At 41.8% G+C, this 25,707-nt stretch overlaps 1 protein-coding gene across 1 annotated transcript; it reads right to left on the minus strand.

Moving 5' to 3' along the window:
* Positions 1-4,845: 4,845 nt before the first annotated feature.
* On the minus strand, positions 4,846-25,645 carry SLC30A8 (solute carrier family 30 member 8). The gene is made up of 8 exons (XM_063178382.1): positions 25,569-25,645; positions 16,630-16,834; positions 12,631-12,796; positions 8,968-9,121; positions 8,261-8,447; positions 7,770-7,875; positions 6,020-6,154; positions 4,846-5,015 (listed from the first exon to the last, which is right to left on the minus strand). The coding sequence occupies exons 1-8, from the start codon at positions 25,643-25,645 to the stop codon at positions 4,870-4,872; spliced, it is 1,176 nt and encodes a 391-aa protein (XP_063034452.1). The 3' UTR covers positions 4,846-4,869.
* Between the last annotated feature and the right edge of the window lie 62 nt (positions 25,646-25,707).

Here is a 25,707-nt window from a genome sequence, read left to right on the forward strand (position 1 = left end):
CTTCTGTTCCAGACACTGTTCTCACCGGGCTGCTCTCCAAAACTTCCTTTGCTGCAGTGCACTCCTGCTAGACACTGACTGTCTGACACAAAGTCCAAGCAGAGAAAAGTCAAAGGAGGCAGTTAAGCAACTGGAAGTCTGTAATTTCTTTCTTGCTTGAACTGTGTGTACTCAAGTGAGAAAGGATTTTATTTTTTTTAGCTGAAAGAGATTATCAGACAGCTTGAGAACATGAAAGAGTACCTTAAGCTGGAGAGGGTTCAGATAATTTTTTTGCTATGAACATTCTAAATAACTTTAGTACAAAGTAAATATATAGCAATATTGGACCTGTGCTAATATGTGATGTCTGGAATGGCTGTTGCTCTTTATTAAGTTCCTGTTGTGAAAAATATGCATCACTATGCCACATTTTCAACAATCATGGAGCAAAAGGCAGTTTCTTTCTGAGGAGCTTTTATCTAACCACACAGGTTGAAGAGGAATGGGAAGAGTTGTAACTAGAAAGGATATGCTCCAAGTACATGTTGGCATTGAAATTTGAATAGATGGGTAATAGAGGCATTGATGAAAAAAGAGACATGGGCAATTATAAAAAAGCAAAGCAGAAGGGAACAATAGTCAAAGGGAATGGAAAAGGAAGGAGAATGTATCTGCTCTGGCTGAGGGGAAGGCACTGGGGAATGTGTCTTGGGGCACACTAGCTGTTACAACAGAGGAGAAAATGCTCCAAGACAAAGTTGATATAACCTCTTGACATTGGAAGGAGACATTGCAGACCTGCACAGTCCTTGTTCCTTAGGCCACCATTTGCTGCCATGGACAGGGATATCTGTTTGCCTTCCTCTGGAGATGATGAATTACTGTTGTAATTTCTCACACTAAGTGGACAATATAATCCTTGGTTTCATGTACAGTTCTCATAATAACATCTCAGGAGAACACAGAACTATGTCTATGACCTTAGTTGCAGTAAGACACTATTTTATTGGTGATAATAATAGATTTTTTCCTTAACTGTTCCCAGTTTGAATAATTATAAATACTTCTGTCAGTGCTTGGTGGTCATCTCAGCACACTATTGACAGTTTGAGCTTTTTTTCACTGCTGAATGAGGAAAGTTTAGCTTTGCATTTGACTATTTCAAGATTTCTACTCCAAAATGTCTTGAGTTCTGCAAGCTCCTTATCTTCTGGAAAGTGAAGAGAGAGTATTTTTGGGGATCAGAGAAATACATAATTTACAAGCTGCATAATGACTACCTTAAAATGTAGAGGAAAAGGAGTATACACATATATGTTCATAGAATTTCAGTATGGGCTACTCAGTAAAGTCTGTACTTGCCCATATGAACTGAACTCCATCAGAAAACAGTCAGGCATGGAAAACAGGCCCCTTACATAAGAAACACTTCAATTTCACAGTGGCTCCAAGAATAATTTAGATAGAGCAATTTTTGGTCAGTTTTTGCGTAGTTATTCTTCTGACAGTCAAAAAGATGTAAAATTAATAAAAGCAGACAAGTCTAGAAATTGTCTCTGACCTCTGCATATCTCAGCAGCATTTCTGCAGAAATCCTCCCCAGTCAGACAGTATTCTGAAGACAACCTTGTACCAAGATCATAACCCTGAGGATCAGACTAGACAGGAATGGAGAACAAACATACATTTTACATTCATTTACATTTGCATATGCATAGCAGGAACATTAAAAATTCAGCTCCTTATAGCAATATTTATAACTACAAGTAAATATTTTCTCTAAATTCATCTTCAATCTATCATATTTAGGTAAAATTCCCTTAGGTCTCTAGCATTAGCTAAAGACATGTGGTTAAATTCTTTTTGCTTGAAATATATTTACTGCTGCTAACAAACCCAGACTTCTCCTCTGCCTCCCTAATCCTGCCCTGCCCTTTGCTACTCACATACCCAGGTTACACTACTGTGGATGGAAGCTGCTGCCTCATCTCCTACTTAAAACTTTTTTACCACTTTCCCCTCACTCTCTATCATTTCAGATCATTATTTCATGTGAACTCCTTTCCTTACATCCCTGTATTTCACTGTTCCTTTTTCCAAAGCATAATGAAACACTTTCCCACTTTCCCTTTCAATTAATTTGCCTGATGGCCTCAGCAGTCCTGTGCTGACTGCCGAATCTTCTTTTTCCCAGCCCCTCTTTTGTTGCTTCCATCCAGGTTTTTCACAGCTCTACTACTCAGCATAACTTTCTTAGTGGACCATATCACTTGCCCATTTAAATCCTTTCCAAAATCCACTCTTGCTCTTAAAATTCTGGTCTTTTTCCCTACCTCAGCCTTAATCTCAGAACTAAATCCATGTCCTATATGGATGTTTCTGTCACCCACATGCTATCTTTTATACTGTCCTTGACCACAAAACTCTTCCTCAGAATTCCCTATTATATTCAGGTCTGTGTCCTCATTTTATTCCAAACACTTGGAAAGACATTTTCTTTCATATGAAGGTCACACAATTAACTTGTCCTCTCTAAGTAATGAAAAGAATACTCAGGTTACCTGACAAGCACAGCTGAGTTGCCTTTGGAAGGAAACAACTATGCTAAATTACACCAGCAGAGAAACTGGCTGAAATACAAGTGAACTTCGTCATTTAGAATTTCTTACTGTGCTTTGATTTATTTGTGTCTTATCTTCTGGAGCTTCAGCTGTGAAGGGCAAGAATTGTCTTTATCACTGTACTGAATATCACTGGCATAACTTCAGCTCTTTCAAGCTGATAAATAATGAGATACTCATGAAATTCCTAGCGGGTGTTTTGTTTTAATACCTCATCTGATTTCAGTGGGAGGTTTACCTGAGTAAGATCTTCCACTAAGCAGAATAATTTCTTGTTCCCCCTACCAGGTAACAAATGCCAGCTTAATACATCAATCCATCATCACGTAGTTATGTCTTATCTGTAGTCAAAAGCCCCAATAAAAAAATTCTAATCTCCTTAGAATGATAAAGGAGAAAACTAATGTGAACCTATTGCTAATAAAACTGAATTTCCTAAAAAGCAAGGGCTATTTATACCTTAATAATACAATGGTCCTTCCATCTATCAGTCTGGAAAGTCAGTACCACTTGGTATCACATAATTTATTTTGTTCTAACAAACCTGTTAGTAAAGTAAGCCCTACAGCTGTTGGAGAGAGAACTGTGGAGTCGGAAAACATTATGTCTAGTTCTGCATGGTAAGCACTGTTAGGGCCAGGGGCAGAATTGAAGTTGTTTTTTGGAGCACTGGAGCATGCATTTTGAAGTGCAGCCCTTGCTTTTGCCAGGAGGTGAGAGTTTAATTCAGTTGGTTGGACAAAAATAGAGGGATTGCAGAAAGACCTGACTCTTTGTTCTCAGTTCTGCTGTAAGCATTGCCAGGTATGTAAAAGAGGAATATTTAACACATTCTCCTGGTTCTGGCCAGGGCAGGGTTAATTTTTGCAGCAGCCAGAGGGGGCATGGCCAGGAGCCGGAGGTTATTCTATACCACCTCCTATCACTCCCAGGGATGGGGAAAGGAGTCAGCAGTGTGGCAGCAGGGTGGGGAATTGCCAGGGGTGAGCACTCACATGTGAAATATTTGCCTCTTGTATACTCTGTCATTGCTATTGCTGCAGTTACTGTTCATTTTCCTACTTCATTGCTGTTTCCAGTAAATGGTTCTTATCCCAGACCATAACCTTTGCCTTTTGTGCCTCCAATTCTCCTCCAGTCCACCACAGAGGAAGGGGAGGGGGAATGTGGGAGTGGTGTGGGGTGGTTTTGGTGGAAACACTCAGCTGGGGAAGCCACGACTCACATCTTGTTAGGAAATGTGGGAATTAGTTACCTGAAGGAGAGGCATGTCACTTCCCTTTATAGTGAATGGCAGTGTGATATGCCAAAGGGTTTTTTTAATTACCTGGTATAACTTCAGGGATTGGGGTGTCACTGGGTAACAGCCCACAGGCCACTCTGAGCTGTGACACCAGACAGGATGTTCACAATGGATCCCAGTTTTCCCTTGCCCTAATTATTTTTCCATTTCTAAGAGCACCTGGTCTGTTTTATTGCCATGACTCAGTGGTACCTTGTGACATGGACACACAGAAATCCATCTCAACCCTTCTCTCATAACTTATCATGGTGCTATGGGTTAATAGTTCAGAGTACTGCTTATGCCTGGCAGAAAAGAGCTTGCCTGAAGGCTGAAAACATAAATAGGGCTAGCTACAAAACAAAGATCTGTTTGCCAAATATGAATGGAATAAACTCTCTTGTGAGCCATTCTCTTGACATCCATTCTCCTGTGATCCATGGTACCTGTCTGATACTTCCCTTGGTAGGCAGGAAGAAGAGTGTCTGCCAGAAGGCAGGGAAAACATCACCACTTTCTTCCCCAGATTTCTTCAACTCCTGTAGTAATTTAAATTTTCTCTTTCATCCTGAGTGAGTGCTGAGTTTGCTAACACCAAACTCACATTTCATTGCAGCTGTGATAATTTGTCTGTTGGTAATTTGAAGGTTGATTAGTTTTTGTTACCTGTAATTACAGACAGTCATTCTGAATGTTGCTTTACTGCCAATCTGCTGGTCTAGTCAAGAATAATTTGGATATTTCTCCTGTAATTGAAAGAAACAGCTGATGGACAGGCAATCTAGCAAATGGCTGGATTTAATCCTTGTTCTCTCATGGTAGATGATACCAACAAAGAAAGGCCCATGCTCTGCTTGCAATGGCAGGGCTTGCTATGTCAGCTAATTACCATTTGCTGTTAATCAATCACACTCAACCAGCACATACAGCCTCCATTGACCTGTAAGAGGGGTGGTGATTATTTGGCACAGCACGGTGCTCCCTTTAATCCCTGGGCTCTTGGCAGAAGACACAGTCTGGTTTCTGATCCTCCCCTGATTCAATCTGAATGGTGATGGAATGGAAGCTGTACTGCTGAAACAGGGCTTGGGTGACTTCTCTCAAAATCTTCTGGCTGTCTGTTGAGTCTGCTGCAGAGAGCAAGCAGAAAGTAATCAAAACATACATCTTGATAATACTTTAAAATATTGTATACTTCTAATATAGGCATTGATATCTAATATAGATATTGTGTACTCCTAGAAGAGAAACTTTTAACAAGAACATTGTTTGAAAAGTGTTTCTTGTCCTTTTTATCCTCCTTTCAGGAACCTCCATGTCAGCAAACCTTTGTTCATTCAAATGTGGTTGGAATATGCAATTTTGGCAAAAGTTAAGCTAAGAAATCACCATAGAAATTCAGATTGGCAGAAGACCGGAGGAAAGCAGAAATACTTAATAAAGATTAGTTCATCCAGTCAGGGAGTAGCACTAGTGCCAAGTGATTTGGGTGGCTGATAGACACTCTGTTTTTGGAAAGTGGGGACTCCGTGGAGGACTTCACCTCTAGCCCTGTCCTTGGCCAAACACAGCTGGCTTTTTTTTTCTTAATACGTAAATAGCTGACAGACAGATAAGAAAATTGACCTGCGTAGTGGACAGTTTGTCAATAGGGATAAGAGCTACAATTTAAAATAACATTTTAAAAGATGAACTGGAGCTACCTCTAAGCTCCATCCAGTTTTAAAGATTGTTTTCCTTCTGAAGATACATCAGAAATGCATAATGGCCCTGTAAGATCTTCTTGTAGAGATCAACAGTTTTCAAGTTTGACAGAATTGTGATAAAAATGCGGTTTTAGTCTAATTCTTTTAATTTATTTTAAATATCTTGTAATTTACTTTTTTGTCCCACAGACTCTTAAGTTTTCAAGTTTTGGGCTAAGTAGAGGTCCCTGTTGTTTAGACAAGGTTTCTGGGAGGAGGATCTGAGAGCTTTATTTGTTATTATTGTTAATTTTGATTTTCCAACAAAATTATGATGATTTTTTTAAACAAGTAACAGATATACAGTCAGCTTAATCTGAATCAAGAAAGACTGGCCTTTACTAGACAGCAGCTGAATAGTCACTCCCTGCTTACAGAAATTTACTGACCTGTGGCAATGTGAGCAGAGAGAGCAGTTTGATTCATTGTCAGAGCCCAAACATGAAGGTCGTGAACAGACTCCACTTTTTCAACTGTTAAAATTCTTGCTTTTACAGCATCATAAGCAAATCCTTTTGATGTTCCTGAAAAGGAGAAATTGATGGAAAAACAATATTTTTAAGGGATAAGAATTTTGATCAATAGAGGAAAATGAATTATGAACCTTTATTCACTTAGATGTATCATTTTTATACAATGCTTTGGGAAGCCCATCTATTTCAGAGTTCACTGTGCTATATAATCTCATCCCTTGGTTTAAACTTCTCCGTGGAGGGTTGAGACTCATGCTTGTTTTAGGGGACAGTCTGAATGTCCAGTTTACACAGGTAGTGAGCTGTTTAGCCAGATCATGTCACAGTTTTGCACCAACATCTTTTGTGAGTGCATCCCTATGTCCATGTGAACAGCATGAACTCATCCTGTTCCACTTGGATCGGTAACCTGAAACAGCAGGTCCAGCATCCAATTTCTTTTCAGCAAATTCTGGGCAGAATATTCTACTTAGGGAGACAGGACACTCCCCAGAGAGTTCCCAGGAGGAGAGTGGCCTTGGTGCAGAGGGGAACAGGCACTGCTGACTGTGGCATGTCAGCCCTGCTTACAGAAGCTGGGAGTCACTGCTTTAGGAAAGAGACTCCTGAGTGTCAGGGGTTGCTCCTCCTTCCTGGTAGTTTGATTTTTTTTTTTTTTTTTTTTTTTTCAGTAACCAAGAGATCTGCTTTTTGGCAGCCAAAATAGAGTCAGTTGCCATGCTCTTGCCTAGGTACACTGCTACATGGAAGTATCTCTATCTCACAATCACTGAAAGCAAACCAACCCTCAAATGAAACTACTGTAACAATATTTTATAATGGATATTTTATTTTTATTTTTAATGGATATTTTATTTCTTGAAACAGCAGTAGGTGCAAGTGAAAGAGAGGAGAAATAGCCACACAGGCAGTCACATTGAGTACCCATTCAGAACCTGCACTTTTAGAGCTACTTTTCCCTTTAATCCTCATGTCCTCACAGCTGAGAAAGAGGTTGCCTTATATTATTCAATGTGGGTAAGGCAGAAACATGCATCTGTTACTGCTCAAGTCATTTGGCCTTGCAAATCAAATATTCAGGCCCATAGCTGACAGGATTAAATATTGCTAAGCCTGGCTCTTCTTGCTGCTGCTGTGCTGAGAATTGTCTATTCCCATGCACTGGAATGCAACGGGAAAGCTCCAACAGCTTGCTTTTCTGGACTCAGGTGACTAAAAATCTTTTAAACTTTTGTCTCTTGCACTCAGCCTATTTCACAGACACAGTTCAAAGCACAGTCAAAACACTTTTTCTTGGCAAAGATTTATGTTTCACAAGGGTAAAGGAAGTAAACAATGAACAAGGTGACTAGGCATCTCATATGCCAAAGGAGTGATAGAAAGAAATGCTATACATATGGCAAACAAAAGCAACTCAGAGCTCATTAGCAAAATACCAGTACAAAGGTTTTTACAAAAACTGGCATATATGTAAGCGTAATGTAATGACAGAAAACAATTTTGATTAAAATTAGAAGTAGGTTTAAAGTATGATCAGAATTATGAGACTATTGGAAACTGATACAAAAATGTGCTATTATACTTTTTTCAAACATATATAAGCATTATGGATAAAGCAACAGAAAAAAATCAAAATGCAAGTATTGATTCTGGAATCAGGTCCTACCTTCCATTAATATAGTTAAAATATCCCTTAAAATCGTGATGGTAGTTGCCAAAACAAAGATGGAAAACACAAATGTGCAGATTGGGTCGGCTATTTTGTACTGTGGCTAGAAAAACATGAACACACCACTTTGTTAATTTCATTCTTGTTGGTTATTGTCATTTTTAATCAGCATGAAAGAATAATAAATTGCATTTATCTAGTACAGAATGAGTGCTGGCCCTCTTTGCCAGTTAGGGAACCTCAGTGCAGGGAATGAAGGTGCTACAGATGAAGAAAGGGAGACACCAAAGTATCCAGTTGAAACAGCAAGAAGCAAGGGTTACACTCTCAACAGTTATTTCAGTTCCCAAGAATAATTTTCTTTAATACAATTACAGTGTGTATGATTAAGACTGAGGAAATATTTACATAGTACCTAGTGTCACAACGCTGTGAAAATAGCACTTATCCCTGATTGCAAGGCAGGCATATGAACGAATAAAACCAACCTTAAAGAAGATGATAAGTGCACTAATTAGCACACTAATGCTCTGGAATAGATCTCCAATGGCATGCACAAAGGCTGCCTGCAGGCTGGCATTGCTCAGAGCTGGCTCCAGAGGGGCTGAGGTGCCTTCCCTGCCTTGTGCCCCGTGGCTGTGCCCATGGCCAGTCTGGTGCAGAATCAGGCTTAGCCTGCAAGAGATGGAAAGCTGCAAATATCAGAGGATTCACTGCATCTCTGAAAGCAGTGAGGCCATACACATCACCACCCCTGTCACTTCTGAATGCTGAACAGTAAAATCTGACACATTAAGTAGAAATGCAGAGGTGGCTGAGCAGACAGTTCCTAGGTTTTCAGTGATTTGCATAATCAAGAAAGTCTGTGAATGGGGTAATTAATGAGGCCTCATTTTCTAGAGAGTTCTTGAATATTCTGACATCTAATAAAAAGTGAGACGGAGAATAATCTTCTCCAGGGGTTTGTAGATTCATAATTTTCCTTCCCAGTGTGGCAGCTAACAGAAAGGAGGAGAACAACTGCAACTTCCAATGAGAAGCAGGACCTCTCTTTTGGACCCCCTTCCATATCCTCATGGAGCTCATAAACACTTAATATTTTTGAGGCCATTATCTCTCTATAGTTTTTTTAATTGAATTACAGGAGCAGGTTCAAGGTTCCAGTGTCATATGAGAGGAGAACAAAAGAACTTACAGGATGTTGGTGAGCACAGCACAAGCAGAGGTAATGAGCATCACTGTAGCATCAATCTCATAATCCGGGTGTAGCAGCCTCATGCAAGCCAAATATATCAACACACCAGTCACCATCCAAACTATGATCATAGACATCAAAGCTCCCAGAATTTCTAGGAATGAAAAAAATCTGATTTTAGCAGTCAGAATAGGAAAGCAAAAAATTTTAAGAGGTTGATGATAATAGTTCCAGGTGTATGAGCTTTATAGTCAGGAGAGCTGCTTCTTGTATGCTGGCAGCCTTAAAGCTCACAAAGAATGGGCCAAGCTCCTTTCTGACCACAGCAAATCCAGTGGCTGTCCAGGGTAACCCTGTGCATGTGGCAGCCTAACCCTGTTCTACCTGCCCCTACTTCTGTCCCCTTTCCAGTGCTGAGTTCATGCAACATTCTAAGAAATTGGAGAGATGTAAAAGATCATTTGGGGAGTTCTGGGAGGTGCAAAAGGAGTTTGTCTGTGGTGTGAAACCCATAAAGACCAGCCCTCCTCTCCCAACAAGATTATCACAGGAGCAGAGGTTTGAAGGAAGGAGCGAGGCACAGCCTCCCCTGTTCCTGCACACCCCTCACCACTTCACCTTTCAGAGAGACAGTAGCAGCTCCCAACCAGGTCCTGTCAGCAAAACTTATCCTGGAACTCATTCTGCCAATGCCACAAAGTCATTTTTGTGCCACCAGCTGTGACAAGAACAAAAGAAGTTATTTTTTCCCCAGGGTAGCAAAATTTAATTTTGTCTCTATTGGCTTTGAGTTGAGCTCAAATAAATCCAGTCCCCAAGGCCAGCTTTTATTGCACTGTTATGGGAGAGGTTCAGGGAAGTGCATATGAACATGCAGCATGCTTTTAATAGGATATGGGACTAGTAATTGCCATGTGACTTGAATGGGTAAATGAGAACAACTGAGACAATACCAAAGAAAATGCAAGCTCACAGTAAAGTGAAAGGCAGTAGACAGCCAGAAAGCATTTGCACAGACCTCCACTGACAAGCCATTAAAACAGCTTATGATTTTTTATATAATTTTATGGGGATCCCCTCTTTTGCAGGCTGCAAAAGCTTATCAAATGACTGTTTTGCCTAAAACTGGAAAATAATAAATCAAAATGCACTGACAGGGGAATTTAGTTTTGCTTAAATGTAGATAGAAGCAGACATAAATCATACAATTTTTTTTTCTGCAGGTTGCAGGTTGAACCCCTGCAAACTTGGCCCAGCTGAAGGTGTTGGTGGCTGTGCTATCATTGGCATGAAAGCAGCCAAGAGCTCTTGTGAACACATGTATCCGCCTGTGTGGACTTATGCATATCTTCAATAACAGAACATGTTAGTGATCATATTTACATATTAATTTTCAATGGAGTATCTTGGCAAAAGTTTAGTTAAGCTTACAGATCAGTTCAGCAGCACTAAATACTTCACTTGAGATGTTCTCAGTTTCTTTTTCTCAGAACTACTGGCACTAACAGAGCACAGCAAACAATAGTGTAGGATTGGGTAGGAATCTCTGAGTACAGCTGAGGAGAATTAAGGTACAGGAGAGGTTTGTATTGGAAAATAGTTTGGCTCACACTATCAATCTTATTCAATCCTGTGTTTCTGTGTTTGTGGAAGTAGCTGCACTGCTTTGGCATGGAGGGCAGGAGGCATTTAGATGGCTAAACCTGAGCACTGCCATGAAGAGTCTTTTCATGACAATATCTATCAGTCTGGAGAAGCAGTGAAGAAACATCTTCCAGTGTCATGGAGGGCTGCACCTGAAAGACCTTGCTAGTCAGTGGAGAGTGACTTTGCCACCTGACTGCTCTCAGCTGCTCTATTAAGGTGCCCACCTGCATATTAAACTGAGAATATAGCTGGGAAAATAAGCAAGAAACAGGATAACAATCGTGGAATGCAATTAAATAACTTCTAACATTTGATGCAAGGCTCTTTTCGCTACCAGGATAAAAAGGGCAATAAAGGATTGGTTTTGAAGTTCTGCATTGCAATGACAAAATAAAAATAATTTAGTTCAGACTGAGGATGAAGTTACATGAAGTGGCTGAGCCTGCCTACATCATCAAGAGAGGTATCTCTTTCACTTTTCTCCCCCCAGGATAAGAGATAATAAATGTGAAAGGTAACGGTAAATCAACTGATGTTAAGTTGTAGTTTACTAAGCCTGCAAAATTCAGCTGTGTGTTGTCTCCATAATGCCAGCCATGCTTGGGCCATGCTGAACCTCCCAGTCACCCAGCAGAGCAGGTAGGATACACTTGGGGAGCTGCAGAAAGGCAGGATGAGGGTGCCACATGCCTGGTACTCTGTGCAGCTACTACCACATGCCTGGTACTCTGTGCAGCTACAACTCAGATGTCTGGCCTACAGACATCTGAGTCAGAAGCTGTTTCTGGCCTTTGCTGCTGAACACCCTCGAAGCATTTATCATCTGAGTCCTTGGTTCTGGTGCACAGGTGTCCGGAGTCCTTTGAGGTACACTGACACCTCCATGCATGGCCTGACACAAGGTGTATCACTGACCCACAGACTTCCAGAGTGACAACTGGATTTCAAATGGCACAAATCATTATATATAAGCAACAAAACTGAGCTCTGAGACATCCAACATGAGACTTATTTTCGGATAGAGACAACTAAATGGCCTACCTGTAGGCACTACCTAAAGTGTCTAAGCTCCCTCTGTGGACATCAAATTAATGGTGATTGACACAGCTCCCTCCTTCACTGGCTGACTGGGAACACTGGCTGGTTTTTAGCTATGAGTGTCTGGTCACATTTGACAGGCCCTGATTTTGTGCTTGGCACCTTGTGCAGGTTCCTACAGGTCTTGTGCAACAGCTGCCATTCCCATGCCTAAACCAAGATTTCTGTTGAATATATCACAGACTTGGACCCCATGCTTAAAGGTGCTCATGTGCATGTAGGCATAGATATTTAGGTGTCTAAATCTTGAACAGACTCACACTCCCAGAAAATTATTCTCATGGTTAGTATTTTGCTAGTGTCTTGTCTTTTGTAAAAACACTTGTGTTTGATTGTCAGGCTTTTGGTGTTAGGTATCATCTGTAAAATGGTTGGTTTAGGTCAAGGACAGAGTACTTTAAAAACCTGTTTGCATCTAAAAAACATAGAAGTGATAAAGAGATATGAAAGGAGAAAATCTAGAAAAGGGGAAATGTTAAAGGATCTCACTTTTCTATAAATATAACATTGTGAACTTTTAAAAATGATTTAATCATTTGCTTTGGAAATGGAGAAAGCCCTAATTTTTATGGTTATTGTTGCTTTTATAGAAACTTGTTTCATAACAAGTTGAGAGCCCAGTCCTCCACATGCTCAAGTCACTGAGAGAAGTTGCTGTTATTTCAACCAAAGTTAGCACCAACCCAAAACTGTGATAAATAATGAACTGAAAGACATGCTTTTAGATAAAGAGTGACTCTTTACTTCTTTGAAATTCACTGTTTTACTGTGCTTCATGTCCTGAGATCTGTGGGAGCATTAGCACACTGTCTCTACATGCCTGCAGACCCATGTTGGACATCAGCACGTTCTCCAGTCCCTGGCTGGGATAACTTCCTTTTCCCATTGCTCACGTTCACAACAGGACATGTTTGCTACCTGCTCGGTGCCAGCCAAAGGTGCACTGTTTGGTGGGAGGTTTGGAGGTGAGGCACAGCGAGAGGAGGCTGATGAGGAAGCTGGTGAGGTCCACCAGGATGTGCGCCGCGTCGCTGAGCACGGCCAGGCTGCCCGCGATGTGCCCGCCTGTGTGAAACAAACACCGCTGGGTCACGGCTCTGCTCAGGGTCTGAGCCAGCCAGAGCCAGCTCAAGGCCTGTTCTGCTGAGAATCAAAGGGAACACTCAATTTTCAGCCATCATACACAAGACCCAAACCTCTTCAAAGATAATTTCATTCTGTACCTTGTTCATGCAGTGAAAGGGATGAATTAATAGAAATACATAAGCCAAATTTCTTAGTTAGAGAGAGACCTAAGAAAAATGAGAGCTGTGATACATTAGTTCTGTAGTTACATTGCTATTGTACTGTTAGACTATTTAAATATCAGATATTTTTTTGTGAAAAGCCATATTTTTATGAAATTCCATATTAAGCATCACATTTCCAGTATCCTCCCTCTATCTTGTCACAGAACACTGATATTTTTATGTATGTACAACAGTTCAGAGACCTAGCTTGTGGGATTAATTTCCTATTTGTTGCAGGAAAATATGCATGTTCTTCCTGCTGCCTGACTGTTTATCTGTCACAGGCAACACTAAAACAGGAATACATGGAAAGATCCCTATAGAAGAACTGTGATAAGCAATCAGCCATTTTAGTGAGGGCATAGAGAAAAATGTTCTGTTCTCAGAACCAATCTATCATTTTGAATCTGTAATGCATGACTTAACTTTCCTGCTAGAGCTCAAAAATGTGGCTGAATATCATTTTACTCTGTGAAAGTTTGGATTTAAGTGGATTCTGAAGGAAAAACCCACCAAATTAAAATATTTTTGGGTTATTTTAATTCTCATTTCTTTTACTCAGTAAGCCAAATATCATTATTTTGCCAAATTCTACTAGCCATATCTCAGGGGTAAAGTCTAATCCAAATAAACTGAAAGTTTACATTAAACAGCCCCAGCTCTTTGTGGCTGCAGAAGACAAGGATCCCAGGTAGGACATTGTCCTTCCAACACATTACAGCAGAGGAATCTTTTCATCAAAGCACAAATGTAAAAAAGTGGATGTGAAATAACAAAGCCAAAACACTTAGCTTCTATATTTGCCAATGCATTTTCATTCTTCAGTCATTTAATTAATTTCAGCTCACTCATTTCTCCTGGCCACAACCTGAATGAGAATTAATGAATCCTGAAAAACATCATAAAATGCCTCATTCAAATCTTTGGCAGCATACCACTGCCAAAAGGACATGTAGCTATATCTCTTGTTTCCTTATAGTTGGAGCTTTTTCATGCCAGCAGGATGGACTCTCTGTTTAATTTCCTCCTGTATGCATATTTTAGATTAGAATACCTAACACCATAAGTTTTTTCAGCACAGAATTTTGCTCAAAGTTACTTCCCAAAAGGGAGAAAACATGGCTGCAGAATTTGGGGGCATCTCATTCCTTGTGGTAAAATGAAAAATTCATCTGAATAAGTATTTCCCAGAGCATGTTCAAGTAAAAATGCACACATACTTTTTGGTCATGGCATATCTCTTAGAGTTCCACTGTTTTCAGGATAACTGTATCTCAAGAGGGAGGTGGTTCTGCTGAGCAGGGGGAAGAAGGCTTGTCTGGCAGTGCCCAGATGTTAATAACCCAGACATCAGGTTTCTTTCAGCAAACAAATACGTAGATCACAAGCTGTGGGCAAAATCCTATTTCATTTTATATACTCTATTTCCATTTCTATTTTCTGTTTCTATTTCTGTGGGACAGCATCTCAAAAGCTTGCTGCTAGCCTACTGCCTTTGAAAAATGTTTGCAAATTATTATTTTATGTACTGCTGGCATAACTAATGCCTTGGGTGAGTTTCAGAGATCTCAGTCTGCTTAACTGAGCAACTTGTCTCACTGATCAAGTTTTTCTGTCCTGCTCTGACATGAGACCACATGCAGTGTTCATCTCTCTTTCTACTGCCCAAGTGGAAGTGCTTTGAAATCCATTGGTTCTTAATCAGCAAAAATCATTGGAAAGCACTTTTATATCTGGGCTCCACACTGGGTAGCACTGGTGTGACTGTTATCTTCAGATCTCTGGAGATTGTGATGGAACTGCCTTAGAAGAACAGAAGGTAATTGTCTTTCAAAGAGTTGGTAGTGTGTCAGGCTCAACCAGCAGTGCCCCATTTGGGAAAGCAGAAATGGCCAGCACAGATGGTTTGAGAAAAATATCATGGGAAGGTCTAGGCATTCAAAGAAGAACAACTTTTCAACCTCTTCGAGAGTGATGCAGCTTTGTTTCTTCTGTTTACCAGAATAATGTCCACGGAAGCTGTTTGCCCTCAGAGGGCAAGGAAGGGAGGGGAAGATACTCTTTATCTTCAGGAGTAAAATAAGTGTCATAGTTAAAGGCTTTTACAGCTTTTTATCAATACTCCCTACAAGTGGCCTTTAAGACTCACCATTCCCTATAATGGATGTTTATAGATTTATAGACCACAAGCAGCAGAAATTGTCAGTCACTCAATGGTCAATCATCAGGCACAGCAGTCTTGCCTAATGATTAAAAATATTAAATATATGGTTCATAATTACAAAAATCTCCACAGAGAGCTGTCTGTAACTGCAGTTAATAACTGGTTTGTCAAAGTTTAATGGTCTGAAGCAAAACGGTCTTCAAGGCTGTTACTTAAGCTGTCACTGCAAAAAAGCTGCATGATTCATTAAGCAAAACGAAACATTTAGTTAACATATCATCTCTCCTTCCAATTACCCTCTAGCACAGCCACATTCGCCAAACTTAAGCCTACTGATTAGATGGTTTTGTTAATAATGCATTACTTCTGGCCCTGGGAATTACTGCATGGGAATTAGCAGCATGCGCTGGTTTTCCTGGAGGAAATGCAGGTGACCCGCAAACAACAGGGCTCCATGCAGAGGGAGCACGTGGGAAGGAAGAGATGGAGAAGTCCCTGCTGGGTTTAGCAGCCAGAGGAGAAGGCAGAAATGCAGCAACTCTTTCAGTGCCTCCACTTCTCACTTGCAAGGAAGACAAAGCCTTTCTGTTTCACTTTCATGGGGCTCCAGAGATGTCTGAGCTGGAAATATATGGGTTTCAGAGGCTTTCCTGGCTGATTTTTGTTACATCTGCTGGAACACATATGGCAAAAGTCTGTGGGATTCCCCATGTCTCGCTTACCTCAGCTCACTGCAGGGAAGGGCAAATTAAAGAGCCAGGAGCTATCGGGTGGATATAAATATCACAGAATCCATGGAGAGAACAGAGCAGTGAGACAAAATGAAAGCCAATACTCTATGAGCAAGCCAAATACTTATATTGGATGTTGTAGGGTGGGTCCAGAAATGAAAGCTAATTAGGTAGGGGAATAATCTTCCATTGATCCAGAGGCACACCAGCAGGCCAATTTAAAAGATGAACGTGCCCTGATATAAATGCATTGACTTAGCTGTAGAAAAACAGATGGTGAATCTGGCCCTGGATTTCCCTGGATTTTGAAAAGACTCTTGCATTTATTTTCAGATGATACTGCTAGCAGCCTCTATCAGTGCTGAGGTCTCATTGGCCTAGATAAATATGTAAAATCTTTTAATCTTTTTAAAGGATATAGCTCAATTTATTAGAAAACCTTTGTGATGCCAAGACATGCATCAGTCAAGCCTAAAGACCTGGAAGAACAGTTCAGACCATTAACTGATCTTTGTATTCCTACCCAGATGAAATCCTTGAGTGAAAATATGAAAATATTTTGATAATTTCACTTAAACCCTCTCCTCCCCCCAGTTCTTTTAATGACCAGGGACAAAGCAGAGTTGTTTAGTGCCAGGTGGGTTCACCCCTGCCATGGTCCCTGCAGTCAGAATGCACTCAAGGCAGGGATGTGCCTGTGCTGAGCACCAGACTGGGTTCTTTTTGAGCACACATACTTCCCTGTTATCTCAGCAATCATGAAGAAGGTGCAAATTACTGATGCTACACAGAGCTTCCTCCTGGCTTGATGCTGCTCCCTCTGTCTGTTCTCATAGGCCTGGGAGTAGCTGTGACAGTGATATGCTGGATTAGCTCCTGTAACTTCTGCTTCCTGCTGCTGCCTCTCTTCATTTGAATTCTTCTGATGCCAGCTCATCCTTTGGGATAGAAAGAAATGGGAGGTTAAAAAGAAAAACCCTGGTTATTCAGGCATCTTGCCCTACAGCCCCAGAAATGATGTAATTAATGCTTTCAAAGGACAAAAGCAGCATTGGGAACAGCAGAGCAGGTCACAGATGAGGCTTGCTCACACAAGCAAGGCTCTGTGGGAGGGAGCTGCACATGAAATGAGTGTTCTGGCTGTGTTTCCCAGCTCTTTGGGCTCTCCTACATCATTTAGCAGTTTATGAAGCATAGGGTGGCTTTCTGAGGCTGTGTATCTCGCACACACCACATGACTTCAAAGAAATTGTACCTCATGCAAATAGCTATCAAGTTCAGCACAACATGGAAAAATTCTACTAAAAAAAAATAAGGATTTTATTCCCAACAGCTTTGTCAGGAAAACTAGTCAAAAAAACACCCCAAACTTCTTTTTCTTAAATATAATCAGCTGAAAATATTTCTCTCCTCTCTTTGCACATAGAACTATTTAATCTCAAATTTCCACATATGTACAAAATCTACCAATATTCCAGAAGAATCTGAGCATTGAAAATATTCGTCAAAAAATCTCAAAGGTATTCAAAAATCATAGTTCATAGTTTTCATCAAAAATCATAGTTTTCATTCAAAAATCACTCTCCATAGTACATATAACCCATAGTACACATAGAACCCTTTATGCCACTGAGTTCATGGTAAGGTGAGAAGTCCAGCAGAAATGGCTCTTTGAGCATTGCTCCATCACAAAGTGACTTTTCAGCCAAGTCTGCTCTGCCACAAACCCTCAGTATTGTGCCTCTCAGGGCTCCTGCACAGGAACCACAGGGTGGGGGTACAGAGGCGTGGGCCCAAGCTCGTTGCACAGCAGCTGTGGAAGCTCCTGGATGACCACAATGTTTGGTGCTCTCAGCAGAGCAACCAAGACTCCCCCTGGGAGGCCCCAAGGTGGTTTGCTGAGCAAGGATGTTCCCTTCTCCTTTTCTCTCAACAGAAAAGAGCCCAAATTGCAAAAAAAAACCCTCTAAACCCCCTCCCAGGGGGACTCAAAACCATTCTGTCTCTCCCAATACAACACTTGTTGCCAGAGCTGCTCCTGATGTGACGAGTGCACTGGGCCTGTGGCACCAGGAGGAGAATTCTGCCAAGATGCACATGCACAGTCCCTAAACCACATGGTGCAGCTGTTTGGGGTCTGTGTGTGCAGGGGCTACCCAGGAACACAGCAAACTCCACTGCTTTTTTTCCAAATTAGCCTGGGGACAGGATGTGGGACTGGGCTTAGTTGCCCCAGTGATAACAGTGGCTTTCCCCCATTTTGACTTCAGACTTTCCTCTGGAATTAGGAAGAATTGTTTCTTCAGCTGAAGGAAACCTGTGCTCCAGGAAGTAACACGAATCCTGGTGACTTTCTCTAGTGTTTCTGCACTGTTTGTAGAAGTGTCAAGATGCCTGAATTCTCACTGGAAAGAAATTAGCTGGTGGCTGCCAACCTGCAGTAGTCTGTCCAGAAAAAAAACTGTACTGAAATCACAAGCTTTTTCCAGCTGCTTCTTTTGGGTGGCCTGAGGGGGCTGCAGCTGCTCAGCAGGTTTGAAGTCCTGCCAGATGCCCCACACTGGTGGGCAAGAGGCAAAGGCACCTGCAGAGCTGATGTCTCGGCCTTTTGTGTTCATCAACATCGAATGAAAGAAGAGCTGACCCACCTTGGCAGCTGAGCCCTGCAAGTGCAGATAATCAATGTGGATTTGGTTCTGTAAATATTGAGATGTGCCAAGGGTGCCACGTTCCCCTGAGTCAGCCAATTTCCCAGCCAGGTTAGCATGTGGTCTCTGTTTGCTCCGTGGAGGTGGCTGATCCCCCTGTACGTGAGGAGCTTGTGTGAAACAGCAGCTGGTCACATTTAATGACTGATGCTTGGAGACAGGGAATTTTCTGAGTCCTTTTGTCAGCATTTTCCTCTATTTTCCTCACATCAACAAACAAATAGGAGTTGGACTGTCTAGGGAATGGGCTGCCCATCTGGCAGCTGGGGTCCCCACCAGCCAGTCCTTCTCCAGTCCTTTAGTTTTCCATTTATTGGGTTCACTGTGTTATTTTTGTACAATATTTTACTGATGAATTAGACACAGAAGGTACCACAAATTAATTCCTTCCAGATGGCTGAATAAAATGCTGTAGTTCTCTCACTCTCCCCTGGAGATCAGGGCAGGCAAGGTTTTCTTTCTCATGATCTCTCTCTGGAGTTAACTTCCAATGCTTTTCTATCGTTTTCATGTAAAATTAATTTCCCCTTACCTCAGTTTTCATCAGCTGGCATTGAACATTAAAATCATCTTAATGACATGAGTCATGATCAGCTCAACAACCTCTCAGGCAGGAATGCCAAAATTACCACTGCATATTCTGAGCCACCAAGTCCTTTCCCTGTTGTTAACAAAATAGGTCACTCTGTGATCTCACTCTGTTTAGTTTTTTGTCTTTCAGTGTCTCTGTCAACTAACAAAGCCTCAGAGCCTCACTGAGGGGCAGGAAAGCTCTGTCCCCAGATCTTACTGGACAGATGCAAAAGCAAACAGAGACTGTATAAACCCACAAATGTCACATTTTTCTGTCTAAAGGGTACCTAAATAGAAGTGCCCTGGTTGCCAGAGGTGGTGAGCATTCACTGCTCCCTTTGAACTTGCAGAACAGCATCTGGCCTGATGAGTTGGGAAAACTCCTGCCAGCTCCTGTATGTAACTATTATTTTTCTCTTTCAAAAGCTGCCTGCCACTAATTAAAAGAATCTAAGAATCTAGGAGGCAGTTTTATAAAAGTGTGAATCAAAAGCTTAAGGTGCAAAGATCAGCTCTGTTAGACCAGAAACTCCTTCACAGTGTTTTAGAGCAAGATGTAGCCTTTGAGCTTCAGGTCTCTGTGCCAGCATATTGCAGAGTCACAGATTAAAAAATAATCTTTTCTCCATTTCAAATTCTCTTTTCTTTGTAAAAAAGATAGTCAGGGGAATGTCACTGAAAGGATCCTACTGAGTCATGGCCAGAAGGGAGAAGCAGAGAATATTAATACATATTGCAGATTTCACACAAATCATTAGCAAAAGCTTTTTATTACAACTTCCTTTCTGTTTATTTTCACTTGGTCTGCTGGGTGCCTTGATCTGCAGGCTTGTGGGAATAATTGCTATCCTCCTAGACCATTATGAGTTCCCCAGCCACAAGAGGAAAATGTGGAATCACTGCTCTTTCCACAGGAGATTATCTCCTTCATGAGGGAAAATAGTAATTTTCTGGTGCCTAAAAGGATAATGAAACTACCTTCAGAGAAAAATTTATCAAAGCCATAGTCACCTCCCTTATGCTGGCACCATTCTGATTTCAATTGATGTACCAATCTTGAATATTTTCAAGGTATTTAAGACCCTGTTAATAACCTGGCCATCCAGTTTCTCCTTTTCCTTACTGTGGGCACAAAATAAAGGCAAATATTTATATGCTTGCATACTTTTAGATCTCCAGTAGATAGGAATTCATGCCTTAGTTATCTATGTGTCTCATTTTGAGGGCCTGGCCCTGTATGCATAAATGCATAGTCAAAAGTTTTCCTTCTCCATAACACTATAACAATACAGGCCTGAAAAGTTTTCCTTCTCCTATAACAATAGCTGCCTGGAGACAGACCAGAGGTGCTGGTAGACAAGTATTCAAATTCTATCATTAACATGAAGGAATACATAAGGTCAAAGTACCAAAGAGGAACATTCCCAGAGAGTTACTGCTCCCCAGTTCTGAACCAGAGCTCCTGTCCAACATCTCTTTACAGATCTTTATTCCACAAACCCAGCTGGCTTGAAAGTATTGAGTTCCACAGTTTAATTATGATGTGTGTAAAAATAATGTGCCTTTTGTCACTCTGGAGCTGTCTGCCTGCTATTTTAATTAGTTCTAATACTGTTAGAAATTACTTACTATTCCCTGTTTACCTGCCTCCCATCATTCATGATTTTATGTATCATTGTTATACCTCTGAACCATCAATTTTCTGAGCTGATGCCCTGGCTATCTAATTTCTGTTTCATGTAACTCACTGCCTTGGTTCTAATTTTCTTTCTGAGATGAAGTGGGCAAAACTGAATTGGGCACGATGGAGATGGCATATGGCCAGTGCTGGGAAGCCACAGCCCATTCTGCAGGGTGCTGGTGTCACCTGCAGGGAGGCACAGGCACTGGGTTTGGGTGTGCTGAGTTGCTGTGTGCTACTGGGCCAGCTGGCAAGCCAGTGCAAAGGAGGCAACCACAGGGCCCTCAGCTAAAACAGTCCAGAGATCACAAAAAAACACTCATCATCTTCCTGAGCATTGATTCTGTAAAGGATAAGGAGTGGTGGAAAGCCTATTTTTGATGAAGACTCTTTGATCTCGTAAGAGTTTTCATATCACCTGCAGGAAAGGAGATAAAGAACAAAATATTTCTTATGTGCTTGCTATAGAAAATCACTCTTCATCTGAAGAAATCATCTCCCAGGTTCACTTCAAACTTTTTGCTTGCTGGTATGGGCCTGGCAGACAGGCACCAGTTAGGAGTCCAAGGCCTATAGACAAGAAAATCTACAGGTAAATGCCCTATGTTTAAAACTTTTGCATGAACACAAACCCTAACTTTTCCACACAACGTTCCTGCTATCAGCATTGCCCACCCCTGGGTTTTTCCCCACCTTGTCTCTTGTCTCAGAGACAAAATAAAAACCAAAACTTTGAGACTTAAAGCCTTGAGTTTCACTTGTGTGATGGCATTCAAAATCTCAGTATAAAGACAGATAAAGAACATACTAACAAATCCATGCTGGATCAACCCAAAATCTAGCTCATAGCATAGCTGGCACAATCAGATGCAAATCCACTGATTTATGAAGTGGAATATTGAATATTTCTGGTCAATTTACAGTGATCTGTTGCCAGCAAGAAATAAAAAACTCTTGCCTGTCTTCATTCATGGAAACTTGAGGAATTTGGTCAAGCCATTACCTAGACCATGATAAAGGATTATCTAGATCACTATATAGGTGATAACAAATAGAAAAAAATAGAATATGAATGATTAGTCATTAGAAGAACTTATGCTCTTTTAATACCACCATTGACTGTGAAAAGGCCATACAAAACTATCTCAGAGACATAGTTCACACCTAATTTAAAGCAGATGCTGTATGACTTACGGACAACACGTTTTGCATGAAGCAGGAGGTTCTGAGTGCTCAGCTTCAGCTGTAACCACCATGGTTCATAACCTTCCTCAAGCCTGGTGGGAAGTGGTGTCCTGCCCTGAGACCCATCCTGTGTGATGCCTTCCTCTGTTTCCTGAGACCCATCCTGTGTGATGCCTTCCTCTGTTTCCTGAGACCCATCCTGTGTGATGCCTTCCTCTGTTTCCTGGAGCAGGAGGTGTAGGGCACCCTGATCACGGTGGCAGATGATGCCAACCTGGAGGTGCAGCTGACAGATTGGAGGGCAAGGCTGCCATGAGGAGTCTGGAGGAAGAGCTCAACAGGAGCTGTTCAATTTCACAAGAACAAATATAAAGTCCTGCACCTGGGACAGACAGATTTGTGAGACCATATCTACAATATCACATCCAGCTTTGGAGTCCTTAGCACAGGAAAGATCAGTAAATCAGAGCAGGTTTAGCAGAGGGTGACCTGGACAATTAAAGGCTGGAGCACTTCTGGGGGACTGGATTTTTGTGAGCACCCAGATGCAACCTGCCAATATTCCTGAGGAGGCTATTGAGAAGATGGAGCTTTATTGCTCTACATGGAGGAAGGATGAGGTCATTGGTCATAAATTGAAACAAGTTCCAATTGAATATGAGGGGGGAAGAAAAGATTGTGAAGTTAATACCCTATTGAAGCAGATTGCCCAGGAAGGTTGTGGAGTTTCTATCCTGAGAGATTTTTTCAAGACTAGGCTGGAGACAACCCTGAGCAACATTATTCAATCTCTTGCTTGGACCAGAGACATTGTTAAGGTCCCTCCCAATATGAATTGTACTATAAAACTACAACTGATCTGACTTTCAGAGGGCTCAGTTGAAGCCCACCCACTTTTAAGCATTTCGAGTTTGACATGGGAAGCCTTAATGCATCCAAACCATCTAGTGACTACAGACAGGTCTGGCATGTGCAAAACACTCTCCTCCACAACCCCAAGTGCAGGGAAAGGGGTCAGCTTTCAGGCTTCCTACTCACATGGTCAAGATAAAACTAGTTTTGTTCCCTGTGTATTGTAATGATGGCATTTATTAAAAAGAAAGAGGCTGGGGGATTGCAATGATGGCATTTATTAAAAAGAAAGAGGCTGGGGGATGGCAAGTAAATAGGCAATGTGTGTGCAAAATAAATTCTGTTGAAAGCATTAGAGCTGCTCATTAAGGCTACACATGGGGGACAGAAAAATGTGGTAATTTATACCAAAGGCTAAGATGAGCAATGCTACTGTTGGCTTAAGGCAGCTGCTGTGTGAGCCCGGGCCCAGAGGGCTGCATCCCCTCATGGGCTGGCTGTGGCTCATGGGCTGGCACCCTGGGTCACTGGGCTGGTTGTGGTTCATGGGCTGGCACCCTGGGTCACTGGGCTGGTACTCTGTGTCACTGAGCTGGCACCCTGGGTCACTGGGCTGGCACCCTGTGTCACTGGGCTGGTACTCTGTGTCACTGAGCTGGCACCCTGTGTCACTGGGCTGGCACCCTGTGTCACTGGGCTGGCACCCTGTGTCACTGGGCTGGTAGTCTGGGTCACTGAGCTGGCACCCTGGGTCACTGAGCTGGCACCCTGTGTCACTGGGCTGGTACTCTGGGTCACTGAGCTGGCACCCTGGGTCACTGAGCTGGCACCCTGTGTCACTGGGCTGGTACTCTGGGTCACTGAGCTGGCACCCTGGGTCACTGAGCTGGCACCCTGGATCACTGGGCTGGCACCCTGTGTCACTGGGCTGGCACCCTGGGTTACTGGGCTGGCACCCTGTGTCACTGGGCTGGCACCCTGGGTTACTGGGCTGGCACCTCAAGCTGCTGGGTGCAATGGGAAGCAGGGCAAGGGCTTCCCCTGTTCTACCAGCTCTTTCCAGCAGGAGGGAGGAAGACTTTGGCTCTCAGCCCCCATTTCTGGTAATTTCTGGAAAGAGTAATTAAATTGTGCACTTAATCAAATTTCATCTGGCAGAAAAAGCAAAATGGAGAAGCAGCACAAAAGCCACATGGCTGGATGACAAGTCTTCTTCATTTTGGAGAGTTACCTCCTCCATCATTCAGCCATCTCAGGACCACCACTGCAGAGCCCTCCTGGGACCAGCCTCCAGCTCAGGGGCTATTGCATGTAGCTGCAGCATCAGTCCAAAAACTGCAATTGCTGCAGCAATTCATCCCAACTAATTTCAATCCTAAATTAAGAAATAATTATCAGAAAACAATTGACTCCAGAAGATGTGTCAGTTCTCAGATGGGAGGATCAGAGGCCAGGGATTCTTGCCCCCCCAGTGTGCATCCTGGCCCTATGCTTAGCAAGGATATTCCCCATTACCAGTGATCCAGGGGAAAAATGCTTCCTCACCAGGCAGCCTAACAGCTGTCCCTGTCTCAGGGGACCATATAAAGGGTTTGCCCAGTTTTGTCCTCTGTGTCCAGAGGTTGCAAGGGGCCTAAGGACCTCAAGCACTGAAGCTGGGCACACAAAATTGCAAACTTTAAAAAAACCACTGTCCCAAATAACTAAAATGAACTGCAGAATCATATGGGATCTTTTTGAAATATAAATATTACCACAGAAGTCATTTTGGACAGTGCCATCTATATTTATGGAGCCATGAAATAATATTTAAATAATAACCCAGACGTTCAAATGACTAAAATACGATGGCACTGACCCCAGTGTAAGAACATGAAGAGACAGATTTCCATTTGAACTGAGAGTGTTTACGCCAAGTTTCTGTCCCACACGTTTTAAGAGAGCCAAGCAATAAATAACCTGAAAACCAATGAGATAATGGAAATGTCAAGAGGTGCTAAGCTGTAACTGAGCAGCTATTTTCTTTTAAAAATACTTGCTAGTCTGAGTTAAGAGGAAGAATGAAAAAAGGTTAAACTACAAAACTATTTTGTGATGGACGTTTATACTCTTTTTTTAACCCCATCTACAGTATCTTATGTTTTCAGAAGATCTTTCCTCACTCAAGCCAACATTTACTCACCAGACCTCTGGCATACAAGAGTTACATTAACTCTAAGCTCAATAGACAATCCACAAGAATAAAGCATTGCCTTTCTTTCAAACCAAATGGATAATTGAGACATTCAAGCATGAAGGAGCCTTGAACCAAACATGGTGTCAATAGCACAATTATAATTCAGCCTAAAATTGCAGCATAATCCATGAGGTTTTGCATCCTACAATAAATCTACTAAACTTATAAAATACATAGCAAGAGACACTTGCTTCAACAGTAGATTGGTTCAATCCATCACAGACACAGACATATCAGACTGCTGTCTAGTAAATGTTTCAAAAATCTAATAAGAAAGTTTTGGAAGAAAAAAAATTGAACAAAACATTTTGAAAGTAGTAAAATGTATGCATGGTGAAACTCTCCAGACTTTGACTCCTGCAGCCGGTTGGCAGATTGGTGCTCTCACATTGCTCTGACACAGAAATGTCAGTGAAGGAAGCAAAGAGTTGTGTTACCTGTCTAGGGCCAAGGAGTACTTCTTGGTGTCCTCACTCACAAGGCAAGTTCTTTCAAGACCCCTTTCAGTAGCCATGAAGAAAGTCAATGGGTTTTTGCTTGTTTTTTCCCTTTAAACTCTCTTTTCTCTGTCTGAAG

This window comes from Melospiza melodia, chromosome 1, assembly GCF_035770615.1.
Source record: "Melospiza melodia melodia isolate bMelMel2 chromosome 1, bMelMel2.pri, whole genome shotgun sequence".
NCBI classification, from domain to species: Eukaryota; Metazoa; Chordata; class Aves; order Passeriformes; family Passerellidae; genus Melospiza; species Melospiza melodia.

Bases quoted from the DNA above. Each gene is read 5' to 3' on its own strand.
- SLC30A8 (XM_063178382.1), bottom strand. From the start codon at position 25,645: ATGGCTACTGAAAGGGGTCTTGAAAGAACTTGCCTTGTGAGTGAGGAC. The intron at 9,122-12,630 runs GTAGCAAACATG...TTTCATTCCTAG, and splicing joins CTTTGGCTGGCACCGAGCAG to AAATTCTGGGAGCTTTGATG. The intron at 8,448-8,967 runs GTAAGTTCTTTT...CATCTCTTGCAG, and splicing joins GCTGTGCTCACCAACATCCT to GCTAAGCCTGATTCTGCACC.